Source organism: Botryllus schlosseri, chromosome 11, assembly GCF_051294905.1.
Source record: "Botryllus schlosseri isolate E-star chromosome 11, Bs_hap1, whole genome shotgun sequence".
NCBI lineage: Eukaryota > Metazoa > Chordata > Ascidiacea > Stolidobranchia > Styelidae > Botryllus > Botryllus schlosseri.
The window spans coordinates 23,197,436-23,224,080 of NC_137246.1; the positions used below are offsets into that span (position 1 = coordinate 23,197,436).

The 26,645-nt window shown below is 38.8% G+C and overlaps 1 protein-coding gene across 1 annotated transcript in view; it reads right to left on the bottom strand.

Annotated features, from left to right (window-relative positions):
- LOC145450077 (uncharacterized) overlaps positions 1-21,637 on the bottom strand; it is a 75,965-nt gene extending 54,328 nt beyond the window's left edge. The window contains exons 1-33 of the mRNA XM_080328556.1: positions 21,474-21,637; positions 21,136-21,339; positions 20,638-21,076; positions 20,384-20,578; positions 20,191-20,326; positions 19,931-20,064; positions 19,785-19,874; positions 19,338-19,530; positions 16,760-17,059; positions 16,542-16,704; positions 16,328-16,483; positions 14,738-14,919; positions 14,527-14,671; positions 14,437-14,472; positions 11,362-11,470; positions 10,429-10,556; positions 8,353-8,533; positions 8,188-8,296; positions 7,617-7,764; positions 7,481-7,545; positions 7,272-7,419; positions 6,133-6,231; positions 5,919-6,069; positions 5,668-5,866; positions 5,453-5,607; positions 3,628-3,744; positions 3,499-3,547; positions 3,389-3,437; positions 3,253-3,321; positions 2,916-3,194; positions 2,632-2,795; positions 2,092-2,259; positions 1,885-2,020 (exon numbers count right to left, since the gene is read on the bottom strand). Of these exons, the coding sequence (XP_080184682.1) occupies positions 1,885-2,020; positions 2,092-2,259; positions 2,632-2,795; positions 2,916-3,194; positions 3,253-3,321; positions 3,389-3,437; positions 3,499-3,547; positions 3,628-3,744; positions 5,453-5,607; positions 5,668-5,866; positions 5,919-6,069; positions 6,133-6,231; positions 7,272-7,419; positions 7,481-7,545; positions 7,617-7,764; positions 8,188-8,296; positions 8,353-8,533; positions 10,429-10,556; positions 11,362-11,470; positions 14,437-14,472; positions 14,527-14,671; positions 14,738-14,919; positions 16,328-16,483; positions 16,542-16,704; positions 16,760-17,059; positions 19,338-19,530; positions 19,785-19,874; positions 19,931-20,064; positions 20,191-20,326; positions 20,384-20,578; positions 20,638-21,076; positions 21,136-21,339; positions 21,474-21,579 (5,002 nt within the window). The 5' untranslated portion in view covers positions 21,580-21,637. The remainder of the gene's footprint in view (positions 1-1,884; positions 2,021-2,091; positions 2,260-2,631; positions 2,796-2,915; positions 3,195-3,252; positions 3,322-3,388; positions 3,438-3,498; positions 3,548-3,627; positions 3,745-5,452; positions 5,608-5,667; positions 5,867-5,918; positions 6,070-6,132; positions 6,232-7,271; positions 7,420-7,480; positions 7,546-7,616; positions 7,765-8,187; positions 8,297-8,352; positions 8,534-10,428; positions 10,557-11,361; positions 11,471-14,436; positions 14,473-14,526; positions 14,672-14,737; positions 14,920-16,327; positions 16,484-16,541; positions 16,705-16,759; positions 17,060-19,337; positions 19,531-19,784; positions 19,875-19,930; positions 20,065-20,190; positions 20,327-20,383; positions 20,579-20,637; positions 21,077-21,135; positions 21,340-21,473) is intronic.
- Positions 21,638-26,645: the final 5,008 nt, after the last annotated feature.

Genomic DNA, 26,645 nt, shown 5'->3' on the forward strand with positions numbered 1-26,645 from the left:
ACTCCGAGAAGTGTGTCAAAAAGATCGTCAGCGAGAAAACCTTAGCCGAAGAGGATTGCCCTTCGGTTGACCGTAAATTTCGATGTATATAAATCTAATTGTCCATAGGTGCTTAAAGCGCTCGTGCCGAATTATCATGTCGTCGCAATCTGCACCCCACAGGACAAATAACATCCATCAGAGAAAATTATTTGTCAGTGAAGAAATACCTATTTTGAATCGTGTGCTTACTTTAGTTAAATACGTTTATGCGTTTCATTATCTTTTGACTATATAGCGGACAAGAGGTAACAAAATAACAACATGTGATGAATTAATTGTACCAACGAACACGCCCGAATATGTTCAATTATTGATTACGTGGCCTTTATTTTCCAATAAAATAGCTCACTCAGCGGTACTGGTAAATCTGATTACGTGGGCTGAAGGGATAAAAAGTTGATAGCGATATATATATGCAATTAGCACCTATTCATTCATGCATTATATAAAATTTTGGCGCCTGGGGCGACCAGGGCACAAAGACTTTGCTGACCATCGAAATCACGCGACGGGGTTCTTGAGGGCAAAGCCCTCAAAAGTTTGGTTTATCACGCTATGGGTGCGCAAGAAAATCATTTTTAGGGGCTAACAAAGTGCTGTTACGGCCCTCCCTCTTACCCATTGTCTTTAATACAGTCCTTACAATATGAGGTGGGGGCGCTGGAGCACGATAAATTTAAAAAGGGGGCGCTGGAGGAAAAAAGGTTAAGAACCACTGCTATAAGTGATAGGTAAAGTCAAAGTCCTTGGATTTTAATCGGATCGAATGTTTGAACATATCTAAAAAGTACTCAAGGCTACCGGCCGCCAAGGTCAGGGCTATGGTAGTGGCCCGTTCAATAAACTGAAGAATGGTATGCGTGAGTACTCTTGAGTGGGGAGCAGTTCTCATCTGAATAACAGTATGGATAACGGGAACTTACTCCAAATATAACAATTGTGATTTGACACCGTAGCGTTCGGATCTACATCATTCATTCATTCAAATCATATAATATACGTGCAACTAAAATACCACTAGGGCGCTATGTCAAATTTAACTTAAAATGGCTATCAATTTGAAATAAATTTCGCAATAGACACTGTAAACAGATTTTGATTTGGTCTGTTTTGCCTATAGTTTCATGGGACGGGAACTGGTGTCAATGGTTCGCGATGCATGGAGATAACATTAGTGGAGGTCAATTATAAGCATCGTCTCCGGGGACAGACGGCAGCACAGTTAGACATACCGTACATTGTTTGCAAATTTTATGTCACAATGATCGTATTCTAGTACCTTGCTGCATAGTCTACCATCATTGTGTCCGGTGAAATGTGAAGTCTGATGCAAAGCAGACTTTCTGTATTCATAGGAAAATACTTTCACAAATAAGTAAATTTGAAGAGCTTCTTGGAGGTACAATATACAATTAAATAGTATATTCATATGGTACCACCTAAAAATGGTACATTGAACGCTCTCTCATTCGAAATTTCATGCTGGTGACGTCATATTTTGTGATACGATTGTTGAAATACAATGTTCTTTCCAATTCTCTACTAGTTGCTGACGATTACCCCTGACGAGTGTCAGCCGAAAATATTTGGGTTCATTTCAATATGAATATACTATTTAATTAAATAAGTAAATACTTCGATTGCTGTTTTTTTTTTTAATTTCAATTTTAAAATCCGAGAAAATACTAGCACTCATGAGTAAGTAAACCTAAACCGGTTTTGAATTTTGGAAAGAGGCGAATCAACTCAAGCACTCCAATTTTATTCAAAGGGCCTAAAAAGTGCATCTTAGCACCAGTGTTACAAATACGGTATAACATAATTTACAAGACATTCACGCACCTTGTGCATATTCGGATCGTTCACAGATACCATTGCCATCGCACGTTCCAAGATCACAGATGTAAAAATTGTTTTCATTGTCGCAGCTCACTGTTTCTAAGACTGCACTAATCAGTCTCTTACCTGGTTCCATCATCTGAAATGTGATCGTAGATTCATGAAAACGCAGCAAACTAACTGGTGCTAACCAATATACTATATTCTTACCAGCACAAGAACAACACAAGAGTCTTGATTCGAACTTGGGTGATTAGTAGCCCATTGTACCCATGGTGGAATTACCAAGAATTCGCGAAGTCTGCCACACCATATCTTCATGCTTTTAACGTAAGTGCCAATGGGCTTCGCGTAGGATTCCATTTTCAGCGCCCAAGTCTAAAAATCGAGACGTGTCGTGAACAAATGTTTGAGTAAATTATCTGATAAGTGTTTCTACAAAGGGTGACCTATATTGACTTGATTTGAAGGCAGAAGAGAATTTCATGATATCACAGTCATATTCACCATTATGAATGGCATTTTGTGTAGTTAGTTACAGGGAAAATTACCTGCTTAGGGTCTTCTCCTTACAAGCCAGGAACTAATAGCTAGTTGCTTTGAATTTCAACAAATTCCTACCAATACTTCGAAATTTGGTGAGTGGACAACAGGTAATGGTCGGGTGTACACTGTACATCTCTTTTATTGGAAAAATTGTCAGAACAGCGACGCAGCGAAGCCTGTTTATCATAATCTGGGAAACCAAACCTTTATAAAATCAAACGCCTCTTTGGATGTAATCGCACTAAAAATATCCTCTCCCGTTATCCTGCTCGTACAACTTCTCTCAGCTGCGTGAAAGTCCTTCATTGTCGTGTGCAGACAAAGATGAGAATCCCCAGTACGAAGAAGATGACCCCGATAACACCGAACTGTCACAAAATTGTTGAAATAAAATCTATTAATTTCCCAGCACAAACATGCATGACTAAAGCGTAGTAGTATTATTGGTTTGGAAATAGTTTTTAAAATAATAACTTATAACACCTCACCTGGTTTTCGATAAACCAAGGAATAACCAAGCCCTCCGCAACGTGTTGAATGGTCTCCCGCACATGGGACCGCACAATAGTCATCAAAGTTTGATAACACTGCAATAGGTTGTGCATCTACCAAGCCACAGTAACAATACCCAATACTTTTCATTATGGCATCTTCGTATCCCAATGAAAAACATTTTTCAGTGCATTCCCAAGGCAGCAAAGGCGAGTGGTGAATGAGGGAACCGTCAGAAAACACATTATCCCGAAAACAACCAGCGATAAGGGAACCTTGGAAAATAAGGTGCGAATAACGGGTGCTGTCAAGGGAATAAGAGCACTGCAACACCTGGAATTTTCCGACGAATGCTCGTCTGATCGAGACCTTTCGTGTATCTTTTCATATTGTGTAAAAGCTCTGAGGACAAAAATGCACAAGAAATGCATAATATCATATGGTAAAACGGAGCTGATGTATACTATACCCAATAGGTAATCGGCCCAGATGAATGGTGTGGAAGTAATCTCATTACTCTAAACAGAAACAATGACGTAAATCAGAGAATAGCAATATATATATATCATGGATTCTTACCTTCTCCAGAGAATAAAGCTTACAATTGCCTGTATCAAACGTGTAGACCCTGTAATGAGAAAATGCGGGTGAGTTTGTGATTTCAAAATCTTCATTTTTTTGAAATAAGCTTGGTTTCATGTAGGCTACCTGCAAGTATCAGTTCTTTTCCTTTTGATGCATTCCCAAGCGCATAGGTCGGCGTTATCAACTTGGAGAGACTCGAAATGAGTGTACTTCTCATTATTCATGCTCATTTGCAAGAATCTTTAACATATAAATAGTATATGGCTAAACACACTTGAATGTCTTATTCATTTGTCACTAAAGGCTCAGCATGGCCGTCTATTTAATGAATTATTATACCTTGAATTCCCAAGCTGACATTCAAAGGGGTTCATTTTGCTACCATGGATTACATTCCATATTTCCATGTATAATAAATTACTGTGAGATGTTAGGGGTGACCAATCTTTTTGCTATTCAAGGCCACATTTAGATTACTAATGTAGCCTATGGCCGCATTCCGGGGCATAGCCGTAATGAACTAACTTGATGCCAGGTACCGATGTCAAACTGCCCATGTCCATTTCCGTTGAACTCCGGACTAATACACTTTTCCATATAGACTCACTATATGTATCGAAATAGCGGGTGGTCATGTCATGAATAGTAACTGGGAGTCGTCCCGAGGTATTTTTTTTCAGATGCACGAATGAATTGCGTCATTATTATTAGTAGTTTCATATATTACTATCAAATATTTATCCTTTCTCAGCACATGTGATCAGATTCTCCGGTAGAGTTGATGTCGGGAGTGTTTACGGAAATTTAGGGCAAGTTCAATTCAAGTTATAAATGATGATACATCTTCGGGTGGGTCAATTGTTGGTAGTCACTTCGTTGCATGCTGATGACCTTGACCTCCCACCAGGATTGTCGGTATAGTGGAAGGATATTGGAAACGCCCAATCGAACCAGAAACAAATTTCTTTCGTGAGGAGCACACGATTCCAAGTTGATATTTCTATATGGGGCACATCATTTTCCTCTGCTGATCGCATGTGTACTATGGAGCTCATATTACAAAGGGCGCTACTATGTTAAAATCGAAAAATGAAGTCGTAGTGAATTGCGCCTCGGAGGAAGAAAGCTTCAAGATTAATTAAAATCTCTCAAACATTCGGGAGTCAATTCGTAAATTAAATTTGCATGTCGACGGCTGCCAACACATACTAATTGAATTACGTGTTGGCGGCTGCTCAAGCTTCATTCTACGGCCACCCCTGCATTAAAATGAGAGGCCCTAATTGGTGTTGGGATCTAACGAGATGATTAAGACAAATTCGCAATGGGTCAGAAGGCTTTTTGGTGGCACCAATACTAATCATATGATGGATGTAACCGGCGATATTGATACTCAATATAACAGACTAGGGCCAAAGTACATCCCAAACTAACAGCAACCGATAATGCGGAATGCTTAGGTAGGAGAAGAATGTTTAGCTTTTTTGTCAGCAGGTGCGGAGTTGAGGTATAATTATAAATTAGGTTGGAGTGGGAGTGTGATAAAAATTAGGTAGCAATCTGTCAATTAGTTAGTGCTGCTGAGTGCCCACGATCAGTTAAAATTATAATTCAAAATGAATAGGAATGAGGCAGACAGGTCAGCTAATATTGAAACAACAGGCCAACCGTCAATACCAATATTTTTTGTTCTGTCATGGATCAACAGGGCAATTACAACAAGCTAGTCGTGGCAATGTTTTTTAATGGTGGTGTAGTAGTTACAAAATATATATTATGTAGCCATTCTCAATTACCTAGAACAGCAAAATACCTGACCAAGCAGATATTGCTGACAAGTTAAATCGCGCTTGAAAATGGTCATAATACTATCAAAAGAGCATGTCTTATTGAAATTGAGACTACCCTAAAATGGATTTGACAAGTTTGAAATAGTAGAAAGTAAAACCTTTTTGAATAAACAGGCTCCTTGATTCGAGGACTTTCTCCCTTCACATCAATGGTAACACAGCTATCGGTGCTCGATTTCTCAAATATTATTTTAACAAAGCGTCCCAATAGCGGTTGAGAAAACTGACACTTCCAAGAGCCATCCGAGAATGTCTGAAAATGACTAAGTTCAAGTAATTGTGTAGAACGCGTCGATTTTATTAGATAAGTTACGTGAAAAACGCAATCGCTGTCGCGCGTCAAGCCTTGGAAATCAGTGATAGTCACAAGATTAATTCTCAAAGCTCGACTTTCAATTTTGTCATTAATGTCTTCAATAGCAGGTGTTGGATCTGAATTGCAGGCGTCAGTCGGTCGGTAAGAAGATACCGAATGAATGAGACGCGTTTCGGTGAGATCAATTTGAACCCATCTGAAAGTAACTTGTTTTAAAACAATGCAAATAAAAATGTCCTACATGTTACCTCTCGTGATCGGAGTCGTCAAAACACAATGAGCTACATTGACCTTGCGGAACCAACCAGGGTGGGCTAGATTCTGTGTATGACGACGATGTATATTGTTCTGAAAGCACCTTTTGACCAAATTCATTTGAAGATAGTAGTGAAGGATATTCTGCCAAAAAAAAAACATTCTAGCATTTCAAGTAGATTTGAAAAGGCATGAATGTCAACTTACCTTGTGCTTGCTTGCATATTGCGTACAGCATTGGATTTACACATTGTACAGTGTTCCATGCGTTGTCGCGGCAATCCGAAAATCCTTCAGTATTGCAAACTGTGTCATAGAATAAACCTCACATTTAGGAACATTGGAAGAAAACGGTGAAACATTTTGCGGGAACATGTCAGCACAATGGAGTGGTTGATGGCATTAGTACCTCCGTGACCACATATCAGCAGTACGTTATACTGTGCGACCTGGGACATTATCAGCCAATAGCATCTGCAAAATCGGGCTGTGAAAACTTCAGTGCAGGCAATTGTAAGACTCATTTACCTATTATTTTCACTATACCAATTGACCAACAAAAGGAGTAACTTTTCTTCTTCGTTATAGTTTGAGTGGGTTGGTCATGACACATTTCTCTCTGAATGGATTTATCTCGTAAGTGCCCTTCCCGAGAAATGTTCAATACCTATCTCATACTCTAATCTTTAAATGGCGTTCACGGCTAATAGCACTATACTGCCAGACAGATATGGTGATTTCACACTTAAAAACCATGCCCATCAATTTACTCCGGTCTTAGGCTCTGAAGAATTCGAAATATTAAAAGTAAAAAATCTACAGCAATATGATATTGCTATATTGCTGTGATGATGCTACCTAGCATATCAATCTTCAATTCCACTGTCATTTATTTGTATTTGTCTCACTAGTTAGCAGTTCTGATTGTATGCTTTCATTCGATTGGTTATTTGTATAATTCTTCTTTTCTGACTGCTTCTATTATATAATCTTCAGTAAATTTGCTTTCCCCTTGTCTATTCTCGAGCATCAGATGAGAAAGCATTACTGTGCAACTACGTCTTCATCTATATAGCCTGAGTTCAGTATTATTATTTGCATCAAGATCAACAAAAGACAGGTCGATACAAAGCATTTTTGGTATTAGATTAGGTATGAGATTAGCAGCCACCATGGGGTTAGTTGTTTCAGGTAAAGTCTCTTAACAAACTTTCTGTTAAAATTAATCATATACTTTCAGATGTCTTGTATAGATAATCAATATACTAAGACGACAGTATGCACTACTACAATATAGAATGTCTAATGTCTCCACTTCTCGGTTTGAATTTCATGAACACCGGTACCTTTATAGTTTGTCTGTCCAAATATGGTGAACATGCGACTAATCGCATGTTTATCTGCAGAAATATCAAGGTCAATTCCAACCGATCCTTCATTTTGACAATAGTCAAACATCTCATGACATGTTTGAAAACTGGCTGTTTTAATGACCTATGAGGAATAAAAAATCATTTTAAAATCACTCATATTCACAGCATTTTGTACACCGTACCTTGTAGCAAAATTTACCAATCAGGGTATATCCAAATGCGCATATTGCATCATCTGAAGGAGCTCCTGTCAACACGAATGTTAGTCACAATCGATTAATGTGTTGATGATTTATACCACAATTAGGATCTATTTACCAGCACTCTCATGAAGTTTTTCACATAGCCAAATGGGAGTATAATCTACCTCCATGTCAGAAGCACCCAGACTGGTCATGCCGACATAACGTTCCGTTAATACATTACTCGGCTCACCCTGAGTCCATTCAATGAAAAGTGTCAAATCCTAAATAACAAAATATTCTAAAATAAACAATAGCGTCAAAACACAAAAATAGGTGTGCGTCCATATCAAGTAAAACTTAACGGGAGAGTTGCTGTAGTGATGACATCAGCCGCTAACTACGCAGACGGACCAGGCTCAATTCTTGCCGGTACATGAAATGTCTGTGGTTATTCTGGGCTTCATGTGTAGCTCGCTCTTGAGGCGTCAAAATTCCCAGACAAACGGTCACAACCATGAAAAGGTTAGAAACTACTGCAAATGTAGTTCTATTATATATTAGGGATGTTATCAATTACTATAGAATATTGCCAATATTCGCATGGTTTTACAATATCAGTGAATTCCTGAACCGTGCTGATTTAGGTAGGACATCGGTGCATTGTGCGCAATCCTCTACCTCTCTGGCATAAATGTTTCATTCACCTTATTTTTGAATTGGTATACTCTCGGAGCCAAGTTGCTTGTCAAACCAGTACCAAAAAACAGATATGTTGATGAGTCCAGATACTCCGTATAATTCAAAGCAATACTCCTGTCAAAAAATGCATTTCAGTAAGGAGATTGTGCAGTAAATTAGGTGATACCGACCTCAGTATGCTGCCACCATTCGGCATTTCGAATATCTTGTGTGCCAAATCGCCACCGCCTAATTTGCAGAGTTTCCTGTCATTTTCTGCAGCAACACCTGTGAGATCTTCACCATTGATCAACCAGAATTCAACGCCATCTATGGAAACCGATTTGCCGGTGTCGAGCAGAAATGCCATATCTGTGGTACAAGGAAGAAAAAGAGGAAATCAGTGAGAATTTCTTGCTCGGTCCACATAAACTCAAAACACTACCCATGAAAATGTAAATGAAGAAATTGAAGTAGCAAGACAGGATTCCAAATGGCTATAGCAAACACAAAATCATGACAAAATATATCCTTCAATGAACTGATTATTGCAGTGGTTATCATCAGGTGTGCCATGACGCACTAGCGTGCTGATTGGATTTTTCAGTGGTGCCATGAGAGAATGTGGTAAACAAGGTTGACGCATAGCAAAAAGTAAGGAATCCAAATTCTGAGTATAGCATATTCGGCGGTTCTATTAGTTTTATCTGCCTAAAGACACGCAATGTACAATGCGATGCAATGAGATGAACAGATAGGAGAATATCAAAACGACAAACTAAGGTCTCTCAATCTGTCATCCTCTTCAGCCTAATCACCGACATAACGATGTACGATCTTGATCTTTCTTGTTTTAGGCTTCGTCGCTCTATTCTGTCTTTTTTAAACTGTCCTTGATCAGATCTATTTCTGAGCCCTTGTTGTAAGTCTGATGTAAGCTAAGCGACGTATGGATGAGAATCTCAGGTAAATCTCGGAAGCTTCAAAACATGCTACTACCAAGAATAAAACCAGGGCCTACACTGGTGTTGCAACGTCAACTCACCCCCATATAGTAGCATTTAGGAAGAAGATAACTAAACAAAAGATCATCAGCTGAGTAATTGGATCGCGATGTTGGCGTCTGGCAGAAGATGTTGACCTTATCTTCTAGTTACCACCATCAGAACCTCAAGCCAAGCAATGACATGATGTAATTAGATTGCTCTTCATATTGCCCTTAATCATATTGCCAATTCTTGCACTCGGGGCAGCGTACTCATTGTTTGTAATGTACATGGTATTTCGATATCTATGGTCAGTTTGAACTATATATTGCTTATTATGATTCCTGATACACCAATTTACAGCAGGAGCCACTTTCCTTCCAGACTTTGTATAAACCACCACTTACTCAGACTTGTCGAGATAAACCTCCAATACTTAAAGGAGCAGGGATTGCGGAATCGATCTCGGTCGGACTCATACCCACTACCTGTTGGTGTTACAGCGGTGCAACGTACCACTCTGCTATCTCTCCTTGCATGGTACTCGAAGTGCTATTTTGCTGCAAACTATTTTTTCCCTTTCAGAGGGTGCTGCAAGGCCAAATGGTTGAGAACCACTGGATTATCGCATAACCCTGCAAAAGTGTACAAATCGTGTACACTGTACATGCATGCTGATTGAGAAAAACAGAAAGATGCAATACAAATGGGAAAGCAATACTCTCAACCTCAGGCTTGCACTTATTGAGTAGAAACTGCTGGAATTTTGTCTTGGAGGACGATAGCCATGATAGAGGATTCTCTGATGGCTGTCTAATGCCATTCCACAACAGTTGGGACTCAGCAGTTGCATGGAAGCTACACTGCTAAGATGATTTCGAAGCTAGTAAGTTGGTAAATTCGGCAATATCATGTCAAGCTTCCTAATAAACTGGAACACCAATTTCTTGGGAATTATAAGTCACATGAAACAATGGGATATTTGAAAGCTCTACACAATATTATGTATGCATTAACTGAGATTACACAACTGATCATGTTCCAATCTTTTTTGAACAACATAAGGATCCGCCTCTCGAAGCGGAAGTTTTCAATGTTTATATCATACAATTTTGTTTTGTGCATGTGATTGATGATTATTTAAATGCTGTCCTGTCGACCAGGCGTCGAAGATATCATATGACCCTCTGAATTAATGAATGCATTTATACACTTGATATAGGTGTAAAAATATATATCTTACACAATTGTTCATTAGGGTTTATTATATATTTAACATACCGCATTTGCTGACATCGCAGTATTCCTTTCTGACACCTGGAGACGTTGTCAAACACCAGGGTCTTGTTAGAGTCGGTGCTCGGCAGTAATTCTCTACCAAGCCACTATTCGGATAATTCTCTGGAGTTCTTGAATATAAATTTCAGAAAATTAGATCAAAATCAAATGAATTAAAAATTGAAATTGTAGATTGTGGCTGAGCTTTTCAAAGGGGAGTAAAACTAATTCCATCAAACTTATTGCTGCTGGCTGACGAATTATGTCTTTTGAAGAATATCACTCCCGGGCTATAGTGATATTTCATATATGGCTGTGATTGGGCAACAGGGTGCAATAGTTTGTAACTGAATTTTATAAGATATATTTTCAATATCGCCAAAAGGTAGATATATGTTTCATATACCTTTGGCCAGTATTCAAAGAGCTTCTCTAATTCAAACCCTAGTTATGCTTAATGCATACGGGTGTCGGTCACGTACAATTCTGACACACGATATCACGTCAGTAATGCTGTATCTTTACTATACCATAATGATTTCACAAAATGAAATACTCATATCTCGTATATTGTTTATTACATCACTGCCTATCATACATAAATACTACGGATATGTTTCCACTGGTATGGTATTGCAGTGTAATTTATTTTCTTTGGAGCACATCAGTAACCTCTTGGATGACTTTATTGCATGAAAAAGTTGAAACAGTTTGAAAACCTGGTTCCTTTTGTGATGAGTGCTAAACAAGGTAGCAATAATTTGATGTCAGATTCACTAATTCTACAAGGGTGAAATCATTTGCAGCATATTTAATTATGCTCAGCAACTTGTTTAACTATTTAGACTACCTTTGTAACCTATTAAATACGAACATTAATTATATAAAAGTCGCATATTCAACTTGTAAAGTAAGGAATGGTATCTGATTCGTTACTTAAGATGTATGTGAGGTGATTGCGATGCCCATTTCTGACAGGTTAGACCATTTTCTGTGACGGACAGAGTCCCTCTATATGTTCCAGGATCTCCAATGTAGCATTCATCTGCAAAAAAAGTAAGCAAGTTTCCATAGGTAATTGATTGCCTAATACTATTGCAATTCGCTTACAATTCCTCAAACTCGATTTACTGTGATTTTATCAAGTAGAAATTCATCACACCCTATTTGCATACTTCAACATTCTTTACCCAGTGATATATAGTGGAATACGGGAGATTATAAAACATGGTTGTAATGACTCGACTGGAGTTCGACTCGAGACACGATTTATTGGTGACTCGACTTGACTCGAGTCATTTTTTTCAAATGGGTGAAATGACTTGACTCGTCTCAAGCCAATTTCTTTATTGACTCAACTTGTTCTCGAGTCATTGTGCATGCCTCGAACCAAGTCATATGACTCGAGACTAGGACGGCCAAGACAGACATTCCATTGTGACTTCGAACAACGGTAAAGTTACCACAATATTGGCATTTCTTCTAACAATCCTGATACTTGGAAAATAGGACCAGAAACTGTCAGGACTGAAAAAAATTACAATATTATGAATGCGAGCCATTCTATACCTCTCGAACAGAGTTGAAAGAAGTGGGTTGAACCGGATTGAACTCAAAACTGACCAGTGAGCACAACACCATGACTCGGACTCAAGCCTCTACTGACTGACTTGGAGTCGGAGTTGGCTCGGTGGTGAATTGAAAATGACTTGACTTGACTTGAGTCAAAACTACAAAAGTGAGATTGACTTGTGACTCGGAATCTTGTCACTGGGTTACAACTAGGGCTGGGCAAAATCGAGTACCTGAGTGATTCGGTTCAAAGTTTAAATATGTACCTTTTATGTCACCACAAGGAACATAATGCCTGTTATCCCCGTCACATTAAAGATACTTTTGTATTTTGCACTTGTTGACGATGTTGTGAGATGATCATGTCTTCGGAAATGTGTTACTTCCAGTAACGTTTGTAGCTTTGTGCTATGTCTCGTATGCTGCGACACGGCCAATCAAGGTTTCAAGGCTCCCTCAGTGGAAAATAACTATAATTCTCGTTAGTAAAATGGTATTTTACTACTCAACTCGAATCATTAAAATTATCACTCGATTCAGATTCGAGTACTAGAATCATTGTGCCCAGCCCTAGTTACAACCCTGTTGTGACATATCTTATTCCTGAATACTTTGAAATTCTAGTTATATTCCAGTGTCAAACTTGCACTAAGGTACTAGCACTGTCGTAAGTATTTCGAATTCCAGTAAAGTTACGTTTAACTCGCCATCTTCGCCACTACATGCATTTAGTGTGTGGTGTATGCATCATCATCCAGAAGCCATATATCCATCTCATACATTTCAAATGAATAAATTTACAAATGATATAATCACTGTTCGTTTATATTATCCAGTAATGATTTCAAGTTCTTTTGCAAGAAAGGGTTCAAAACGATCAGGCAGGAGATAGTCAATGGGGTAGTCAAGAACAGAGTTTCTAGTTTTTCATGTGCTCAAGTAGCTTCCCTTACTTGCAGTACCTACTCAAGTCAATCTAATGTCCGCTACTTCTACTTTGTAATATCTTGTGATTTACTTATTGTCAGGTAGAAGTATCATAGAGAGAGAGTGAGAGAGAGATTATGAAACAGAGAAATCAGCTACGTTGGGTTTTCACGAAGTACCAACAAGAATTTGATCGTCACAAGTTCAGTGAAGTCCAAAACGTTCGTCATGCTTTGCGCGACATGTATATGGAATCAAAATTGTGTTTACGTGAAAATATCTGTGAATACAATTTAGAAAAGCGGGTTGCGTGGTTGCTTTCACACCGATTTGTCATCCATGTGACATATTTCAGCACAGCAAATACGGCGTGAAACACGTTTGGAACAATAGATATCGTAATCTAGCAGCAAATTCAACATCTACGTATCGCTCTTCGTGCTACTAACTACAGGGGGGCACGCGCCACTATATGACATTTGCTGAAACAGGGCGAGACGTAAACAAAAGTTGATACCTATGTTTCATAGGAACACTTTTGCGGTATCAGTTTTATTAATATTTTCATCATTTCAAAACTCCTAATTCTTATGCTGTGGAAACTTTATCCCTCCTGGGATGTAGCGGCACGAACCCACCTATCTGACCTATGATATACTTGATTAGTGTAGTTCAATATAATGCAGTTATTTGAAGAGCTTCTTGGAGGAACAGAACTTCAATATACAATTGAATAGTATATTTACATTGAAATGAATCCGAATATTTTCGACTGACACTCGTCAGGGGTAGTCGTCAGCAACTAGCAACACGTGAAGACGTGCTTCCCGCATTTTAACAAAGTCATGTAGTTTACGAATATAAGTGCCCCTGAGATCGCGGCCACGTAGCAAGAACATCAACGCGTTTGCACAAACGCATAAATCAGCATGTCCCTTGATTTATTGGAACACACACTTCACGCTGAGTGATAAGCTCACAATTGACTCATCCCCTCAAGTTGGATGCGGAGCAAACTAAGGCCATAAATTCTGCCATTGGCAAGCATCTGTTGGATAATCCCGCTTGTGCGAAAAATTATCGAGACAACAGATTTCGCGTCGTCGGAAGGGGCCGTTAACACTTTCATTTGTGCGCCTTTGAGTTGATTTTTATCAAAACACACCAGCCAAGGCTGTGTCAACAAATAGCACATTAAACGCTCTCTTCTTCGATATTTCATGCTGGTGACGTCATATTTTGTGATATGATTGTTGATATACAATGTTCTTTCCAATTCTCTACTATTGCTGACGATTACCCCAGACGAGTGTCAGTCGAAAAGATTTGGGTTCACTTCAATATGAATATACTATTCAATGAAGTCATTTGTAAAGCCCAAGTGAGACCAATATAGAGTGATAAAATAGAATGGGAATCATAATAACAAATCCATATTAATATAATTATGCAATAATGCAGTTAATAATTATTGTAATCATCAGGCTACAAAATGAAAAGAGACACATTTACCCTCGGTGTCTGTATCAGTCTGGTTGATTGTGGAATCTGAACAAAGCAATAAGGAATAAGCAAACAATTCCACGTTAAATCTATTTTTACCTCTGGTCCAGCTTCCAACAAGCTCAAATCGCAAAACTACATAATTGTGATAGGTCCAGGGATAAATTCGGATATATTTTGTGAATAAGGATATAGGGAAGTAGTGCACGATCTTTGTCAGTGCGTTTGTGTTGCCGTCAAAGATCTGTGACAATAAGTTAAACAGTTAAGCATTGTAATGTGATCTCTTATCTCCTATGAATTATATTACCAAATCCGCTCCACTATCATCTTCCAAAAATTTCCATGTATCACAGCAATCTGAATATGCTATTTTGAAGGACTTGACATAATAATCACCGTCTTTTGCTCCTTGCGTAATAATTCCCCGTATTATCATATCGTAATTAACTTCCACCTGAAGCCACATTTCGCCGCCAGATTCTTCAAAGCCTTTCAAATCATAAAATTTGTCATTTAACTTGAAACTAGAAGCGAGGTTTCAGATTCAAGGAAAGGTATACCTAATATCCTAAGTTTATTTGCAATAATAGTCATAGTATTGAAGCTTTCCAGGTCATGCATTTCAAATTGAAACAGAAACGAATTTCGAAACAACTGCAGGGTTTCATCCGCTAAGAACCTTCATCTAGAACAGTGGTGCCCAACGTGGACGATATCGCTCCCCAGGGGGCGATTTGGCGGTCTAGGGGGGCGAAAATGGCGAAGGGGGGCGAAAATGGACAAAAGGGGCGACGGGGGGCGAAAATAGCGAAGGGGGCGATAGGGGGGCGATGACGCGTTAAAACGGCTATGTTGGAGTCAAGTCGGAGATATGATCTTTCTTTTTATTTTATTTTAGTCATCCCACGAAAATTCAGTTGCAAAAGTGTAAAATTCGACTTGGAACGGGAAAGTTGACCGTTTTTTATTTTTATTTTTTGGTCAACCCGCCGGTGATTGCTGTTTGTATACCGGTTTGTCGGTTCACAAAATTTGGGGGGCGATGATCGGCGTTGAGCTTGAAAAGGGGGCGATGAGTCGAAAAAGGTTGGGGAACCACTAGAAATTTCACCATGGTTGAGCGGCACAGGAATGACTCAAGTCAAATTCATTATTCAAAACGCCCGAGTCATTTGATTAAGGTATCCAATCTGTACTGCACTGATTGAACAGATTGCGTTGCCTTTGAAATCCAGATAAAACAAACCACCAGTTCACTGCTGATATGAAAAAAATATTAATGAGGCTGAAGTTACATGCGAATGCCACAATCTGCTACAAATCAAGAAGGCATGAAATAACAGGCAACTCAGGTTAACGAATAAGATTTGGTCCAAAAGATCATACACACTGCAGTGCGGTAGGCCCAACCAATATCATAAATTTGAAACGATATTGATATCGCCAATGCAACATATTCTGGCCGATAATGCCGCCATTTATGGGGGTAATGACATAATTGATGTATTTCAACAAGAACTCCTAATTCGGGCCATAATTTGAAAAATATACCCTGCACAAACTTAATTTATCTACAATCTAAATCCAGCTGAGTAAGGAACTAGTACTAGTACAGTTTACAGGCATTTTCCCCAAGAAGTGAATCATGGCGATCATGAATCAATCATGGAGTACTGAAGATCCGCTCACTTGGTACGATTGTAGGAGTGATGACGTTGTTGGATTGACTAATAAATATTGAGTTGGCCGACACCTACTTTTCCATTGCGATCATTATCACCTAGTCGGGCTCTATATGGGATTGGTCGGTGATGATATATCACGAAAATCCATTAATCATCAAATCATATACTGCTGTGCAAAATATAATAGTAGCATTGTCATTCATGTAACTCACAACGACAAGCCCATCCTTTGTTTTTGCTCGCATCAATGCCCTCACCAAGCCTTCCGTACTTTGATGCAAATTTGTCGTTGAAGATTGAAGATGACTTCAGTCGATTATCCACGATTCTACCATCCTGCATCCCTAATGCCTTGATCTGATGTGATTCTACATCAACAACAAAAAAATTCAAGTCACAAAAACGACACAAATAATATGCCACTACCTAATTGCCATGCATGTTGAACAGGCTTTCCATGAAGTACGACCATGAAACATTCGTATCCAATTGGATATTTGGTTAAACCAATACGGATTCGTTTAGCAATTAGGTCATTTGCAAACTTTGATGTCCACTGTAGATTACTCGAATACCTCTCGTCGTCTCCCTGTTAAAGCAATCAAAATTAAATGACAATATTTCTATTTCTGAGAAATCCATACCTTGTAGGGGACATTGGTCCACGAATCTTTTTCTGTACTGAACTGAACAAAGTAATCCAGCATTTTCGCGCTGAATTTCTCATCCATTTTTCCTTTCTCGTTAACGCGATGCAAGGTAATTATCAGTTTATTAATAAGATAGCTTCTTTTCAACTCGAATGTAATGAATTCTCCGTATCTCATGGGACACCAACTATTACCAGACATGAATTCCCCTGATTTATATACATCCCAAGGAAATCCTGTGAGCAGTTTACCGCTTTGTGTATCTCGAAAGCCCATGCTGGTCTTGGCTGCCACCTGTAGAGAAATCGGTACGCCCTGTTAGATGACAACATATGTATATGTACCAGTAGTACCACATACAATCGCTGCTACAGTGATTATTCAGCAATCAAGTGTATCGTTAAGTTCATAAAAAGGCACGGAAAGAAAATGCATGATACAACAGCAGATCACAAAATCACAGCAATCTACAAGGGATTCTGTCAAAGCCGCGATAGCTCAGCAACTCCCATTTTGCTAATTGCTGTACTATGAAAAAGACGTTACAACACATGGAAATAACAAAACATTATCATCTACTAGTAATCTACCAGTAATACTTTGCTTTTATGTTTCAATTATTCTCGTGAAAATCAAGACCTAGTCTGGATGAGTAGTGAACCATACTCTGGTGTACTTACATTTAGATAAAAGCTAGTGCTTACCTGAATATCACACTTCACATTGGGAGTCAACTATATATGTCATGTAATTTTATAGATGGTATACAAGAATCATATAGTATCATCATCATTTAGAATATATTTGACATATTTTCATGTAAACATGGGTGACTACTAAAAAGTTGAGTTGAGATTGCAATAAGGTGAAGTGACTATAATTGAAGTATGAACAAGAGATATTGTATAAAACAGTGGTTCTCAACCGCCGGTCCGCGACGACTGTCCTACCGGTCCGCGAGGTATATTACAATTTTATACCTTAATGTCAAGACGCAATTTGTTGAGGACTTGTCCTTTGATGAAATAAATATAACATAAAATTCTAAACTGATTCAGAACTTCGTGACGTAACATTAGGGCGGGAAACATATTCGATTTGACTTGAATGATCGGTTTGACTTGAAGTTCAAGACATGCCATTTGATGGCATGCGAGCGACAAGTTCGAGCTTACTATCTAAACCAGGCAGTTTGCGCGATCATTCGTTTTCAGTTCATTCATTTTGTGCATGACCGTAGCCTAACTTGGGCAGTGAATGGGCACTCGAAACCCACTAATTGGAGAGGTGCCGATATTGAAGGGGGTCCGAAATCGCAAATGAACATAAATTATAGAGTATTTTTTGAAACGTTTTCCAAAATTTTCCAATTTCTTTTCGCGCCTGGCGCGATTTAGTGCCGCTAAATTTCATGGTTATTGAGAGTAATCTTTTACTAGAAATAGGCATTTCGGCGTCAGCCATCACCACGCCACGACACACCAACACATGGGGCAGTTCAGGCTAAATCATGGAACTCCAAAAGATGTGTTGAAAATTCAAAAATTCGAAATGTAGGAAATACTAGTGAAAACATCCATCTAACCATGGGGTCTGGGGGCTTCGCCGTTTGGCTTATCGCCGTGTGGGGCCCAATAACAACATGTTTGGAGGTGGGCTGACGAAGTGCTTATTCGGCCAGGATTTTTTGGATGGCCGGTAAGGAAAGAAAGGAAAGGACGTAGTTTAGTTTTGTCCTTGATGTTTTTGCGGCATATACAACGACTCATGATACACATACACACGATCTGCGCATATGCATACCATGAGTGCATGATGTGCATATGCCGCTGGACAAGGAAGTGCAGATATAGCCTTTACGGCTTTCTAAGTCATGCACCACCCCTCCATGCTATCCCAGTAATGCATGAGCGCCAAGCAGGGAAGCCATGGATACCAGTGTTACTAATCAGGTCTTTGGTCTGACCCAGCCGGGAATCGAACCCACGACCTACCGATCAAGAAGCCGGACGCTTAACCATTACGCTATCTTGTCGGTGTCGGTATAGCTGTGGTCAGGTGTTTTCGTGCGGTGCATTGTATTCGTAGTAGCCAGAGTGGCCTGCGTCTGGTGGTAGTGGCCAATGAGCAACGTAGCACAAGGTGCTCGGTTCGACTCCGAAACGCTTCTTCTCTCGATATTGTCGAAGAGAAAAATATTAGTCGTGTTGGCGTGGTCAGTTAACTTAAACTCATGGCCTTCGGCGAGACAGACTGTTTACAAACGACTCTCGGCGGTATCACGTTCATCTCGACAAGGCAATTTTACCTCGACTCAACAAACTCACTATACAGTAAAATCACATGGATGCCATCATGATCATAATTAATTGCGATCAAAAGCCTCTAAATGTCACTCTCTGGCACCATATACTTGCAAAAAACGGTTTCATACTTTACATTTTTGGTTAATTTCAATTTTTGAAAGTCCACCGGTCCGCCAAATATTTTTTGAAATTTTACCGGTCCGCGGGGCGAAAAAGGTTGAGAACCACTGGTATAAAATATAGGCATATGAAGAATCAGTACTAACCGTGGCAAATTCAGTGGAAGGTATTTCATGATAAGATTCTGCAAGTCGATACTGCATATTCATGGTATTGCAAGTCCTTTCTTCTAGATCTTCATTCCATGAATTGGCCAAATTCCAATGAAATATAGCTTTCGAATCATTAGCACGGAGTGATTTTTCCAGAGGGTACGTGGTATTATCGTCTTCATTCCACCTTCACAAAATTTAAGGTATTCAGTTATCAGGGTCTTCTTACTCAAATATTAGTACTACATTATTTAAGAATTTTGAAAATGTCTGGTTCACTATTTAATGCATAACGATTCACAAAATCAGCATCGTTAGATTCAAGATAGATGCTTCAAGTTAATGATATCAACATTTCCACAATTGCATTAGGAGGCCGTGTTGAAATTCATAAACTCTTTTGAATCAAGTAAAATTACATATTCTTGTAGACAAACAAACCATGTGACATATCCCTTTGTTTCATCAACAGATCCGTCCAGAAAATACCTTTTCATGCAATTCAGCCTAATGGCAGACGATTCAGGCTTCCTAAATTAAGCGATATTGAATATTGTAACATCTCTTGAAATAACATCACAACAGACAGCGCATATATTCTTTCAATCGGACAGTCATCTATGTTGCTTTCATTCCCTCTGCAATCGTAGTTCAAAACCAATGACTTTTGGGGAACAGAATTCCGCGAGGGCCCCATTCCATAGAATCTTTTGATGAGTTGCTGTTGAATAACGGAATTATTACATTGGTTTCGCAGTGGGAACGATAATTAGATGAATATTAGGCAATCTATTCTAAAATTAAACCTATTTTATAGTGTTGTACTAATAGGTGGAATAAGTCTCACCTTCAAACTACATCCATGAAGAACCGCCGCTGCGCAAGGCATATCATGCCACTGGAGAGCAAATATCCGTATCTTCCTAGCGGAAATGCCAGTAAGAAGATGCTTAGTGAAGGCAATGCCATTCAGGTTATAAAATCTAAAAATAAATCTCTTATAATAGGTTGTTTGGATCACTGTAAATATTTTACAGTACATTTTGGGATGATGAGAAGATTTTGGCGAGTACAATTTGAATTCGTTTGACACATCGTTGTTGACGTAGGCTACAATGAATGTCAAAACAGCGCATTGTCGTTGATTAGGCAAAGTGAGACCCTGCATGGCAATTTCCGATACATACGAAGAACCAGTGAGTTTCAGTTCCCACCATGGACAAGCTTGATGATTCCTATAAACATAGGAAATTCATTCAATTCGAGAGTGTCTTTCAAAGAATCTGCACCTCACTTTAAAAAATCACTCATGTCACAAGAATCAGGCTGAGGTTGGCTGCTCGGAATCCAAAAAGCTTTAAGGTCCTTGGACATTCTGTAGTAGATATTTTTGCGGTAATTTTTCACGACGTCGCTGTCTGTTGGTGGATAGCTTTTCGCCGAATCGCGGATGTTCAAAGGATCCGCGCAGTCGTATTCAAAATCGGGATCGATCTTGCAGCCGAATATTTCCAATTTCAAACAGGAGTGTTCGATATTCTCAAAGGACTGGATCCTTATATAACTGGATATAATTCTGGAGGGATTATCAAACAGCAAAGTATCCCTGTTGTCATTGATTCCAAAATGAATGGTCCGGCTTTTTGTTTTGAACCACGTATCACCGTCAAGACTATATGATATTGTCAGATCGACGTTTTCGGGACTTGTCCAAGAACGAAACACCTGTATACCTGAATGAAACTACTAGTTATCCTCTATTTTGAGACAAACTGTGTTGTTCTGATGGTACCTGTGACCTCATAGACACCAGTAAACTCAAATTGTATGTAAGGTTCATCATCATTCTCCGTCGGTTGCCAACCATCGCACGTTCGGAGAGAACGCTTCGTGTTCAAGCCAGCCCAATTCATAAAAGCCTCAGTGGCACCTTGCTTACTGAGTGAAGTGCTGCTTGTAGCGACTGCATTTTGTCCCAAATGATTTTTGCATGCTCCTTGAAAGCATATTAATGAATCGATACTCAAGGCAAATAATAAGTCACAATATTAATCATTGAAGTACTGGGTATAATTATGATAATTCTCAGGTGTGTCACAAAGCATTCCGCACGAGTGTCTGTTGATCTACCTTGAAAGAGACAAAAATGAAGTTCTCCTTTAATATGTAATTCAGAGCAACTATCAGATCCCGCTTGAGTGCCGTCAAGGCAATGTTTCAAATTCAAGAATGCCATGGCGTCAAAATTGTTTCCTCCCAAATCTGTGAAAAATACTTATTCAGCGTGGCGTTTTCAAACATTCCAACAATTTTCTTGCCTGCACTTGCTGCGGTGAAATCAGCCAGTGTCATTCTTTCAACGCTCCCACCAATCTCGGTGCATCTGTCGTCGTTTGACAAGCTACTTTTTGAATTGTAAACTACCAATGCCATGGGTATTACGATGGTATTTTTCCAAATAAATCTATTTTCTTAAAACAACAATACAATACATTTCTTTCAAGGTACCTGTCATGATGAAATAATCCATGAATGATTACATAAAGTGCACATGCACGGTGGTTTCTACTTCTATAAGCGATTTTGTCCTTTGTCGCTTGTATTAATGCCCTAAGACCACAAATGTGACATATAAGAATTTTCAAAATCAACACAATGTCAAGAAAAAATATGTGAGTATTTTACGGACACCATTTTGAGATTGAGTTCTATGAAATTCTATGATCGTAACTTTGCAAAAATGATTATTGACTCGAATTGCGACAGCAATAAAAGTGAGAAGGTAAATGTTGAAATATATGTAAGCTACAGATTTTCGGAGCAATGATGAATTTTCCATTTTTCGTGCAAGAAATAGTGCCACTGTGTTGGCTGTAATGCCACTGAAGGAACATTAAAAATTGTAGCCGAATTCAGGTGAATCACAAATCGAAATCGCTGATTTGAAGGAGTTGAAAGTAAAATCATGAGCCCCGCTGTAATTTTGCACACCCGTCATTGAAATGAAAGTCTGATTTTGGAGCAGAATGAGAAGTGTGCTTTCTAACAGAGTATGGGCCGGAGAGACGAAAAATATCAATCGTAACTGTAGCATTAGCCTACGTCATGCATCTTGGGAAATTCATGAACTATAAAAATGTAAAATAAGACAGTCCTACAGCTCAAAACAGTTGCACTCAAATATCTGAGATGCGTGAAATAATAGTTTTACAAACAAAATTTATATTACAGGGCAGATATCATGCCCCCGAGTGGGCTAGAGGTTGCTGACCTTTGCACTATACCATTATTATAGGGAGGCCATTACAAGTCTGGCTACTGAAACATCAGTCGCGCAAGATTAAGATTTAGGTAAATCAACCTTGTTCTGAATTTTGAGGTATTGCATCAGACTAAATAACATTAAACTGGCCGACGTTATCAGACCATTGCACCAATGTATCTGTCGTTGGTAAAATTTCTCCAAATTATAATAAATATGTATTGAAAATCACTAAATTTTGTAGAGTGGTACCAAACCTTTTGACGGTACTTGTTTGAATTGACGGCATAATACATTGGAATTTTGCGTCGTCCAATGACTTGCTCGAAGCTGTTGAAATGAGAATGATAGCTCATCAAACAACACCAATCTGTTGACTTCGGCATGAAATTGAAGAGTCATATCGCCTGAATTAAAATAGAAAGGGCGGAGTTAATTAGTGATTTGCTGTACTTTCAGAATGCCAGTAGTCTCTAAACTTTTTCAGCAATAGTTTGAGGTTCAGAACATTACCAAATGCTGTGAGCATAGTGTGTGTGTAACAGGGATTTTTGTGAGCAGTGCCAATTACGGTTGTCCTCTCCATAGGTACTTTTTACCAGATACATAAATTTAAAACTCTGCGAAGAAAGTTTTGCTCAATTCCAACCATTAGAAGCGGTGTAAGCTCAAATTGAAATTTCGACCATGAATGGAAAATAATAGTATTTACGGTGGCAAATATAATCGCTTCGCAAACACCATACATCGTTTTACGGGTATACCTTAAGGAAAAGTGATTCCTTTTTCATGTGTTTTCATCTTAACAAAGGCCGGTGATAACGCTATGGTTAAGACATTGCTAATTAATGAAGAAAGTAGCGAAGAGGTTTAACTGGAAATTGGTCAACTTCAATGTGATTGCTTCGTAAAATCGAAGGTGATGTAATGCTTGTATATTTACAAGCATAGTATGGTTGCAAATACCACAGTCCGAAAGAGATTCTTCTGGAAAGCGCTGTGGATCCTGCACAAGGAAAAACGATCCAGCAACCCGAATGCTAGTCTTTTTAATCGTGTTACAGATGTTGAGAAGCATTACTGAGTTCATGAAATTCAGAAAACATTCATCTAAGACGCAGTGTACAAGGGGATGATTAATAGTGATTGCGATGGGATGAATATTTCTTTTAACACTAGAACGAACAAGTGGCTTTTTTGACGTATTTTCATTTTTAAAGAGCTGGCATTCAGTCAAATCTTACGCTGTTCGGCTGAAACTTCTTGACTTTTATTTATTTTATGTAAGCCACCTTACCTATGATTTTCATCACTCATCTAGTACAAATAAAAAAGTTATATACAGAACTACCTCGAACTACCGAGTGGCTTTTTTGACGCATTACAGTTTTTCTACCTTAAGGCATCGCAGTTTCATATTCTTGAAAGTGGTTATGTATCTGATAAACGCAGAAAAGCCGTTTGTAACAACAGAACTTTTTTAATATTGACTTGGTCTAACTGTGTTAGCAACAACATCTCTTGTAATAGAAGGCCGTGGATCTTCCTCGTTCCGAGTGACCAAAGCTCTGTAATATTATATTTCTGAAGCTCAGCGTGTTACAGGACATGACATTTGAAATGTACCATTAGAGCCAGCCGACATCTGTATTGTCCATACTAACTAGGGTTGTACAAGGGCAAGGGGCCTTTGCTCCGGAATACGAGATGGATCTTCGGGGGGGAGTGACCTGGATGTAGTAAATTGAATGCATATGAGGATTGTGGGCATGTGTGCATTATGTTTAGTCAGACCCTCTCAAGGAACAGGTTTATGGAAGTCATGAGCTTTCTATTGACATAAGGAGTAAAAAAGGTGTAGACTCGACAAAGATAATATTGTTTTCGTTCATTACATGGTCGAAATGCCAGCAAATAATTGGGGTAAAATGTCAGATGGTGAACGCTGCTGCTACCAAGTATCAGTACAAGGGCGTCTCATATTTAGGCAAGGATAGGACAGGACACCTCTTCTATAATCTATACATTTGCCAAGCATCGTAATGCGAAGAGTCTGATGTAATCCATCTTGAAACAATGTTACGTGAATGTGGCTATATACGCTTGGAGAAGCAAACGAAGTCCAAGTTGACACTATAATATGTCAAAAGTCTCTTGCAGCTACCCAGGACCAGAAGGAACACAGGCAGCTTCATGTAGCCACACTTTTCAAAGCTATCATCTTGTTGATAAGTATAACGGCGAGATGAAAGTGTAGAGATCGAAGTTGTACACATATATATTGAGTTCACTCCAGCCGGAGGTAACTGTTTCCTTCAGAAGCAACACAAACAAGAAACCAGTGGCGATTAAATGTAATAACGAAACAAAACCAGGGGGATGTTATTGACCAGGTTGCAAGGCAGTATTCTATGAGGGTACCAACAAGTCAACGATGCTCCATGCATGTTTTTTTTAGAATGTGAATGATCTTCTACTTGCCAAAATGCCGATACTATAAAAATATCCAAATCGAGGATTAGTTGCGAGATTGCATTACGCAAATATTATCTGATATGCTTTGTGATATGTGAGCAATAACCAAAAATGATGATGTGGCTAAAGCGGATCTGGAACCTACTGCAAATTTTTGAAGAACGTGCCCAAATACAAAATGCGCACCAGAACCAGAAATATGTTACACCAAAAAACGGCGATATGTTACATAAGTGTTGCACTAAGGTGTATGTAAAATATTGCAAGTAGCTGTGAGCGCAATAAAGAATGGTTTCTGATGCCGTTTGTTGAGATTTGTGCTGATTTTTAGCTCCGGTGAATGCATTTAATCGAAGAAAATTCAACATGCGTCAAAAAAGCCACAAGGTAGTTCTAGGTAGTTCGAAGTTCCGGTAGTTCTAGTGTTAAATCACTTCTACGCGAACTTAAGGTCGCAGGACACATCCAGTTCATTCCAAAACAACGTACAAGAAATAGGAAACTTCAAAACACATCAAGTGTGGAAATCAGAACAATAATAAAAACATGATCCAAATATCATTCCGAGAACAGAGCATTTTGGTCACAGTGCATAGATGTACCGTAAATATTAAAAAGGTGAGATGACTATGTACGCAGAAATATGTACACCAACCTGATTTTTGACAGATTACACCTATATTGCTGTCTTCCTTGTATTCACATGGTGAGGACAATAGTTTCCCATCTACCATTCTCGCACATTGATAGCCGGTATCTTTCGTGTCAGTTGATATCCATGCCGTGTCAGAAACTCCGTCTCCGTTGAAATTGTTCCAGGAGCAAGTATTCAAAACGTCACAACTCCGAATGATCCCTATCCACACATCTTCACCGTCATCTGGTATTCTAATTATGATATGGATATTATTTTCGAATTGTGCAATGATATGGCCAATCTACTTGTTTGGTGGTATCATAACTGATTCATCAGTCAGTATATCTGCACCTAGCTTCACACAATCCATTCTTGCAGTGTGTATTGATGAATAAGGACCCTTCAGAAATATGTATTGCATCAGTCCATTCCCATCAAACCATCCGGGGATTGACATTCCTAAATATTAATACAAAAGATTGAATATCGCTGTGAGTAGTGCAAATGTTTTCCCTTTCACGAAAAGTTGCATTAATTTGACTCTGACTACCTTTGTTTTTGAAATATCCATCATTCCCATTCATTTGTTTGTATTTTTTATATATTGTATTTTTTTCAAGACAAGCCTTAAATCATCATACGATCATAATGATGTATATGAAAATGCGTTGCTACACTCAGAAAAAAATCAAACTATAATCTTGGCAGTATTTCTACTCATTCAGGGACATTGGAATCAACTTGTCATTTTTTCACAAACCTGGTTTTCGCAAACATTTTCGCAGATCTTCTTCAAATTCCAATTTATCACTCACAATTCGTTTCCGTTGCCTCGTTTGGTTTCCAAAATTACTGCAGAGCCCCCAGGAAGACCATGGTGACCATGGCGGTGGTTCTTAATAAAAATAATACGTGTTCCTGAGTATCA